Source organism: Melitaea cinxia, chromosome 25 (assembly GCF_905220565.1).
Source record: "Melitaea cinxia chromosome 25, ilMelCinx1.1, whole genome shotgun sequence".
NCBI classification, from domain to species: Eukaryota; Metazoa; Arthropoda; class Insecta; order Lepidoptera; family Nymphalidae; genus Melitaea; species Melitaea cinxia.
Window position 1 is genome coordinate 967,627 of NC_059418.1, and position 9,529 is coordinate 977,155.

The window sequence follows — 9,529 nt, forward strand, 5'->3', positions numbered from 1 at the left end:
AAAACCGACTTCGATTACGTAATTGACGAGTAATACAACATAAGTAGACGAAAAATTAGTCAAGTAAATACACGCTATCTAAGATTAACCACAACAGAAGCATCAGCTTTTGCTTTAAAAAAAAATCATCAAAATCGGTCCACACAGTCAAAAGTTCTAAAGTAACATACATAAAAAATACAATCAAATTGAGAACCTCCTCCTTTGTTGGAAGTCGGTTAAAAGTGGACTACAATTTCCACCGATAAGTAATATAAGGTAGGTAATAAACGATTTCTTTATTTTTAAAAAACTTCTGAACCAATTACCGTTAAATTTGTATGCTCCTCTGTAAGGAGACCTACACTAAAATAAAATCATGTAAATCTACCAATAATTGCGTAACGAAAACAGGAAAAAACATACACTATGATTGAAAACCTTCCCCTGTTTAAATCCAGTTCAAAATATATTCACCTCTTTCTCGCAAGAGATGTTACACGATAATACGTCATTTTCAGGACATGCCAGCGTCACCCTTCCACATTATTTAGTATCCATATTTTTCTGATTTGATTTACCTATATTTTTTGGAGTTCACTTATTTTCACATAAGGCCCTCGATATGAAAAAAATATGAGGAGTAAAATCTACTGAACGAATGACCTCGTTACGTTTCTCGTAACGCCATCTATCGGAACTCAATAGGGTTCCGATAAACGACGACGTTTTCTAATAACGCCATCTATCACCGATAGATGGAGTTATTTGATCAGTTTATTTACCATTTGATAATTTATGTTATTCATCTTTTTCTTAGACTAGTAAGCCGTTTTTGTGCCTATTTAGATAGTCGATCTGAAGGAGTAAACTCCAGTCGTGCGTCGGAGCTGACACACACTTTTTTCATACCAAGAACAAGTAAACTTAAAATAAGTTATGACTAATGAAGCACATCGCATATTTACCCTCCACCCTTATATTTGAATCTGATCAGCACTGTACCTCAGGATCGTCTTTCGGGTCGACTCCACAGTTCCACACCAAGAGTGACACTCCGTGACCTTCACCGTCCCCTCTTATCAAACCAGCAACTTTGCCAATCTTAAAGAAATCAAATCACATATAAATAATGTTGAAAAGTCGTAAATTTTCTGTGAAACTTGACTTTGTTTCTATCGTTATTAGCATCGTAATATAAATAAAATAAAATTAATAGTATTATTTTGTAATGTTTGCGAGAATTTCACTTATTGTAATGAAACAATTTTTTCGGATTTTAACGCGGTTTATTAAGTTCATTTACATGGCCGACGTTTCGGATACCCTACAGCAGGGGTTCCCAAACTTATTTTGTCTACTGCCCCCTTTGAGCAATCTTTTAATTAATATTAGTTGATGTTCACAAGTTGTAGTCGAGAGTCCTTATAGATTAAATGACAAATCGCACCCCAAGCCTCTACACAACGCCACCATTTTTTTCTACGTTTCTTACCACCCAAGTATTTTAGTACTGGAGTTTTTAGTACTGCAATGCCCAAAAGGGGGCGTTACCGCCCACTTTGGGAAAGTCTACTCTACAGCAACTATGGTCACGGGAGGACTGGACGGGAGGACCGCGGTTGCTGTAAAGTATCCGATACGTTGAAAAGTTGTTTCAAAATGATTAATTATTAAGAATAGCTCGAAAGCTACTCATCAGATCACGCTCAACATGATGAGCACTAGCTTTCGAATAAAAAAAATGCTGTCAATTGGTTAGGGAACATCCATTAATTACGTGAGCTCAGAATGGGGGGAGGGGTTCAATGAAATCTCATAAAATCTCATTTAAACTGAGGGGGGATAACCGAAAATCTCACATCAACTTCAAAAAATATAAAATATTACAGATATTACAATATATATATATATATTGAGTGCTCATTTTGCCCGCTGAAATTAATCTCATGGCTATTAAAGTCATGTCGTTTCGTAAGGGGGGGGGGGTCCAGGCAAATCTCAGTAAATTTCACGAGGGGGGAAGGGGTCTAAGCTGATCGAAAAATAGCCCACGTAATTAATGGATACCCCCTTATATAACAAAAATAGGTAGAAATCATTCAAACGAAGACACTTTTTAGTGATTCTAAACACATAAAAAAAACGAGTGTGCTTTAGACCACACGACTGAAGTAAAACCTCTTCAGCTCCCACAGTAATATACGAAACGTAACTCTCTCTCTTTCTATCAACACTAACTTATATCTCCCTCTCAACTTCTATTCGCCTCGTCCGATCACACTTTTTGAAACGCTCTCGTCACGCATTTACCAGCTTAATACCGAAATTTTACCCCATAAAATAGTGGAATTGATGTAGTTCTAAATGCCACCTCACCGAAAGCCCAAGCAAGTCCTTGCCATCAGCTTGCAATAAGCAATCTCCCGCTCTGAGGCCAGCGACATCGGCTCTGGAATCAGGAGTCACTTCATGGACCTTTTCAGAAAATTTTGAATTAGCACATTTTGATTAAAAATTCATATTTTGTTCATATGAGATAGAAATAAATAAGTAAAATTACTAGAAAACGAAAAAAAAACCGATTTCAATTACATCGACAAGTAATACAACGTAGGTAGACGAAAAAATAATCAAGTGAATACGCATTATCAAAGATCACACAAAAATTTATAGTCAGATCTCGATGAAATTTAAATGTGACCACATGATAAACATCGGCTTTCGATTAAATTAAAAATCATCAAAATCGGTACACCCAGTAAAAAGTTATGCAGATTTCCCTCGATTTCTCTGGGATCCCATCATCAGATCCTGGTTTCCTTATCATAGTACCACGCTTAGGATATGTACTTTCCAACAAAAATGAATTTTTAAAATCGGTTCATAAACGACGAAGTTATCCCCGAACATACATTAAAAGAATTATACGGTCGAATTGAGTAAAGTCGGTTAAAAAGCAGTTATTTTAATATTACAGACACTCCAGTTTTATTTATTTGTTATAGATTAGATTTTTGATGTTACATTTCGATATATATATAAATTGGTAGAGATTTTTTAATACAACTTACCCATGGATATGGATCCCATAACGTCCTCGTCAACCGGAAGCCAAGACCCTCACCCTCATCTTCCGGCAAATTCAGCTGAAAATTCAAAACTATATTTAGTCTAAATCGCATAACTTTGTCAAAGCCGAAGGCGAGCAGCAGCGTCTTTGGTGCGAAAAAGCTAGCCCTGCGGTCAATAATCCAGCATGGTGACTATTGGCATAACACATAAGTTCACTCCAATTTTGTGCGAACTTGTCGAGGCCTATATCCAGTAGTGGACTCTATTAGGCTGAACTGATGTATAACTTTATATTCTTTATTTTAAAAACATAATTATAAATTATATTTACAAAGTATGTTGGCAAGGAACTTATTTCTATAAGAGGTTTCTGCCAGTCTACCCATGGTGGTGAGAAACGATGTTGCCGCGGGACACATTAGAGCAAGAGTTATAAAGAAAAAAACGAACAAAAAATAATTGGTTGTCTGCAAAGTTGGTTTACGGACGATAGTTTAACGTGACGTCATAACAAAACATCTCCTCGGACGCATAGGCCAATCGAGTGGAAGAGGGTTAGATGCGGCGCAAGCGTAAAATGAGCATAACGAGACAATGAGTCATCATTTTTTAAGCATGCAGCCGGCGTTCATCGTTGTCACGTTAAAAGTCTAATAATAATCTAATATATAAAATTCTCGTATCGCGGTGTTTGTAGTTAAACTCCTCCGAAACGGCTCGACCGATTTTCATGAAATTTTGTGTGCATATTGGGTAGGTCTGAGAATCGAACAACATCTATTTTTCATCCCCCTAAATGTCAAGGGTAGTCCACCTCAATTTTTTTTTAATTATTAGATAAATTATTTACTCTTTATTTTATTATGATTTGGCGTTGAAAAATACATACAACTCTAAATTTTCACCCTTCTACCACCAACCCCTATTTTTAAATAGCGTTTAACGACAAGACAGCGTTTGCCGAGTTAGCTAGTATTTCTATGTATATTTATCAACAAAAAAAGAAGTATTTAGCTATATCAGCCGGCCGTTACCTTATAATTAAGTTGCAGTATACAAGCATTAAGTTGCTTACCATAGGAACAGACGACCGTGTGTGTAGGTTATAAGATATTTATTCATTTATTTAATTTATTTTCTTTTCTTTTCTATTTTATGTTATTTAAAGGTCTATTTACTCATGTTAGCTTTAATATCAGCTTTTAATATATAAACCACTGGGTTAGTTAGAAAGGAGATATCCCAAGAGGGAGACGCAATGTTTCCTCATACACAGACGATATTTTATTTAAAGCACTAATTTACATCGAACACGGCGCGTCCGTCTCCACTCGAAGCGCTCTTTTATCGAGATTATTATTTCTTTACGATTCGTCGAGACTTGTGCGGACGAGACGTTTGTTGTTGAACACAGAGAGGCCTCCGTTGTGTCAGTTTGATTAGTTCTTGTCCCGTACCACGATACCAAGCGTGGTAATATATCGCAGTGTGGTACAATGATACCAAATGCAATTATATTGTAAAGTTAAGCTTATTTCGTCTTATAACTTTCTATTAAGTATGAGTGTGTTAAGGAGTAGTGACTGCTTCTGGCACGGGAGCTTATTGCACTCAAACGATGAAGTGAACCTTTGTGTTATTATTGTAATGTGTTGGTTATTGATGATATAAACGTTTATTTAACCCAACATCCTGATAGCGATCGTTACTCATAGTGGGGAATATATCCGCCAACCCGCATTGGAGCAGCATGGTGGATTAAGCTCTGATCCTTCTCCTACATGGGGAAAGAGGCCTATGCCCAGTAGTGGGATATTACAGGCTGAAGCGAGCGATACCCAACATAAAAAAAAATACAGACCTCCTCCTTTTTATGAAGTCGGTTAAAGATCTTAAGTACAAGATCAAAGTAAGGAGTAACATTTAGCTTTTAATATACATTAAATCTCAAGTCACGTTATTTGTGTAACATTTGGAAGATTGTTATGTGAACATGATTGTGACCTTAAACGTGACGGCATGACGTGTCTAGAAAAATACAATTTACAACAAAGTTGTGTGAAAGTAAAATTATTGAAGTAAAACTTCTTTACGTACGGTTTGGGGATTAAGCTGGTGAATGTGTGACTCGAGCGTTACGAAAAGTGTGATCGGGTGAGGCAAACGGAGCAAGAGAAAGGTGCGAGCACACATTTTCTTTCTCCCTTCCTCTCATAGCCAGTAACGTTTCGTATATCTAAGACACAGTGCAGGTCTATTGTGCAGAAATTTTACTTCAGTCGTGTGGTCTAAAGCACACTCGTTTTTTATGCAATTTCGGTGGTTGCAAGCAAGCGTATAGTTTACCATAATTTATGGATGCCTGCGACAACAATCTAACCTAGGAGATATACGGTCGAATCGAGTAACCTCCTCCTTTTTTGAAGTCGGTTAAAAATAAACTTTTTTTTTTAATGTCACTAGGTTGGCAAACAAGCGTACGGCTCACCTGATGGTAAGCGATTACCGTAGCTTATAGACACCTGCAACACCAGAAGCATCGCAAGCGCGTTGCCGACCCAATCCTCAATCCCCCCAGGAGCTCTGGTCACCTTACTCACCAACAGGAACACAATACTGCTTGAAAACAGTATTATTTTGCCGTGATCTTCTGTAAGGTCGAGGTACTACCCCAGTCGGGCTGCTCCGTATTTTGAGCAGGAAATTCCTGCTGTGTCCTACCTCAGTTAAATTAATTACTTAAATAGCATTCTCTCAGTTAATTACTTAAATTCCATTCTCTATCTTCAAATAGAATATTATAAAAATACTGTGTTTGTTGATGTTAATGGCGATAATACGAACATAAACAAACGGCAAATGTTTTGCAATGTATGTTTTCAAGGATGGAAGATGCTTATAGGCAAAAATTATACAAAATTTTAAATATTCAATATTGAACCATTTTCGTTAGTTTTTTTTTAAATCACAGTCGTCTGTTCCTAAATTAAGCAACTTGTGTTATGGGTAACAGCCGACTGACATAGCTTTTTAACCGACTTCAAAAAAGGAGGAGTCTCAGAATACTCAATTCGACCGTATATATGTATATATATATTTTTTATCTATGTTCGGGGATAGCTTTGTCGTTTATGAACCGATTTTAATATTTCTTTTTTGTTGGAAAGTACATATCCTAAATGTGATACCATGATAAGGAAACCAGGATCTGATGATGGAATTCCAGAGAAATCGAGTTTAAAGCCTCTAAAATCCAAGCCGCATAACTTTTTACTGGGTGTGCCGATTTTGATGATTTTTAATTTAATCGAAAGCCGATGTCTATCATGTGGTCACATTTAAATTTCATCGAGATCTGGTTACAAATATTGGCGTAATCTTTGATAATGCGTATTTACTTGACCATTTTTTCGTCTACCTACTGTTGTATTACTTGTCGATGTTATTGAAGTCGGATTTCTTTCGTTTACCAGCAAACACAATTATTGATAAATATACATAGAAATAATACATATATATATAAATGGAGAGTCAGTTTTATTGTTCGGTTATACTGCGTTCGTTATGTCCCTACTAATATTATAACTACTGAACCGATCGGAATAATACATATACCATAAGATGCAGCGTGTTTCGGAGAAGGTTTTAGTATATGAATATGATATGTTGGTGATTACTTATCATGTAAAAAAATATGGACAGACAGAGATCGCTAGTTAATGTATAATATGTTCTATACTCTATAATATTTTTATTTAGGTATTAATTATATTATAATATTTTATTCTATATCACTACATAGTATAAAACAAAGTCGCTTTCTCTGTCCCTGTATCCCTATGTCGCTATGTATGCTTAAATCTTTAGAACTACGCAACGGATTTTGATGCGGTCTTTTTAATAGATAGACTGATTGAAGAGGAAGGCTTATATTATAATACATGCGTAATATAATAGAGGAATGTTGATAGTTTTTGTAACCGTGCGAAGCCGGGGCGGGTCGCTAGTTTTATTATAAGTATTAGAATGTAGACATTTGTATGTAAGTTTATTGTACATCTACACCACCTACCCAATTTTGATAATAAGTTTCCTTTTTATGTCTGGGTTGTCTGGAAGAAATGGCTAATTAGCCATAAGTCCGCCCATTGTACTTCACTGGCTGTAACTATCTTTATGCTTTGTTTGTAATATATTTGTGGTGTACAGTAAAGTATAAAGTATAAAATAAATAACTAAATAAATAGACATTTTCGTTATGTTCCTACTAATATTACAACTGCGACAGCTTGTAGGAACGGCTGTTTGTTACAATTTCAGGAACACACTGTTATGTAACTGATTTTGATGAAACTCGGTACGTACATAGCTGGAGATTCCGTAAAACACAAAGGTTAAAAGTTAAAGGTTAAAAAAGGTAAAAGGTTTAAAGTTATCCCGACATTAGAGTTCAGAAGATAATATCCTACTCAAAATCTGGAGCAGCCCGACTGGGTCTTTACCTCGACATTACAGAAGATCACAGCTAAATAATACTGCTTTCAAGCAGTGTTGTGTTACTGTGGTGAATAAGGTGACCAGAGCTCCTGGGGAGAGCCAGGGGTGGGGTCGGCAACGCGCTTGCGATGCTTGTAGTGTTGCAGGCGTCTATGGACTACGGTAATCGCTTACCATCAGGTGGGCCCACACGCTTGTTTTCCATCTTAGCTGTAGGTATATATAACTATACAAATAAATAAAATTGAAGTGTCTGTTTGTAATATTAAAATAACCGCTTTTTTACTAAATGCATATGGATGTATACACGGTACATATACCAAAATAAAAAATTTTACGATTTTTGTATATCTGTCTGTCTGTTTGTTCCGGCTTATCTCTGAAACGGCTAGACCGATTTTGACGGGACTTTCAATGGCAGATTTAATAAGGAGTGACTTAGGCTACTTTTATTTTAGAAATTTATTTATTTAGTAGCTCTGCGAACTGAACAATATTTTTTTTGTTAACCTTACTTTACTTTTTTTTGTCTTACCACAACAAGACGAACACCTTCTGAGTATTCTTGTGCGGGATCTTCACTCAATATTTCTGACTCCATGTCTGAAAACATTTCTATTTTATTCAAATGTTAAAATTAAAGGCCCCCTGGGTCAGGTGGAAGTACGAGTAATCTTGCTGTTTGGTGTGGGATAGCATTCCCGGTACATGTATTATATGTTCCTTTGTAAATATAAAAGAAAATAAATTAAATAAATAAATATCATATAACATACACACGTCATCTGTTCCTATGGTAAGCAACTTAATGCTTGTGTTATGGGTAACGGCCGGCTGATATTGACAAATATATCTGTTTTTGTTGATAAATATACATAGAAATACTAGCTGATTCGGCAAACGTTGTCTTGCCGCTAAACGCTATTTAAAAATAGGGGTTGGTCGTAGAGGTTTGAAATTTTAGATTCGTATGTATTTTATAATGTTGTATCATAAGACATTAAAAAATAAATAATTTATCTAAAAATTAAAAAAATAATAATTTTGGGGTGGACTACTCTTAACATTTAGGGGGATGAAAAAAGATCGAAAGCTGGTGTTTATCATGTGGTCACATAAATTTTATCGATATCTGATAACTACTTTTTGAGTAATCTTTGATAACGCGTAGTTACTTGACTATTTTTTCGTCGATTTACGCTGTAGTACTCGTCGATGTAATTGAAGTCGGTTTTTTTTTCGTTTGCGAGCAAACACAATTAGAGATTATAACACTAAAGAGTTTGTTTTTTTTAAACGCGCTAATCTCAAAAAATTCAATTGTAAAATTATTTTTGCCTTGAATAGTCCGTTTACCCAGGAAGCCTATAGGCTATATAACATCACACTACCGCCAATAGGAACTTAGCATTCATAAGAAATGTTACGCAAATAGACCTATAGGCAATATAGGTCGTTTAGCAATAGGCCTGTACTGTGTCTTAGATATACGAAACGTAACTAGCTATGAGAGAAAGAAAGAAAGAAAATTGGTGCCGGCACTTCTCTCTCTCTCTTGTGCCATTCGGTTCGCCGAATCACGCATGAAGAAGTTTTCCTTCAAAATATATTCTTTTTTTGAGAGCTTCCGTTGCGTGCGTTGTTTAAACGGTTTAAACCACCCAAAAATTACGTATGACGGGATTGATCGTCATTAAAAGTTCTTAAAAAAGTCCGCGGCAGAATACCTTCAAACATTAAGCCTATTAACCTTTTTAATCGACTTCAAAAAGGGAGGATGGTTCTCAATTTGACCGTAAAAATATATTTTTTCTGTGTGTTCGCGGACAACTTCGTTGTTTATGAACCGATTTTGATGATTCTTTTTTTGTTGGAAAGGAGTCATGCCAAGGGTGGTACTAAAATAAGGAAACAAGGATCTGATGATGGCATCCTAGACAAATCGAGGAGAACCTTTCGAAAATTGTATTAGTGACTA

General features: G+C 35.9%; 1 protein-coding gene across 1 annotated transcript in view; it reads right to left on the reverse strand.

The window, feature by feature from the left end:
- Positions 1-8,152, reverse strand: part of LOC123665844 — a 14,004-nt gene extending 5,852 nt beyond the window's left edge. The window contains exons 1-4 of the mRNA XM_045600079.1: positions 8,087-8,152; positions 3,054-3,128; positions 2,359-2,457; positions 985-1,083 (exon numbers count right to left, since the gene is read on the reverse strand). Coding sequence (XP_045456035.1) covers positions 985-1,083; positions 2,359-2,457; positions 3,054-3,128; positions 8,087-8,152 — 339 coding nt within the window. The remainder of the gene's footprint in view (positions 1-984; positions 1,084-2,358; positions 2,458-3,053; positions 3,129-8,086) is intronic.
- Positions 8,153-9,529: the final 1,377 nt, after the last annotated feature.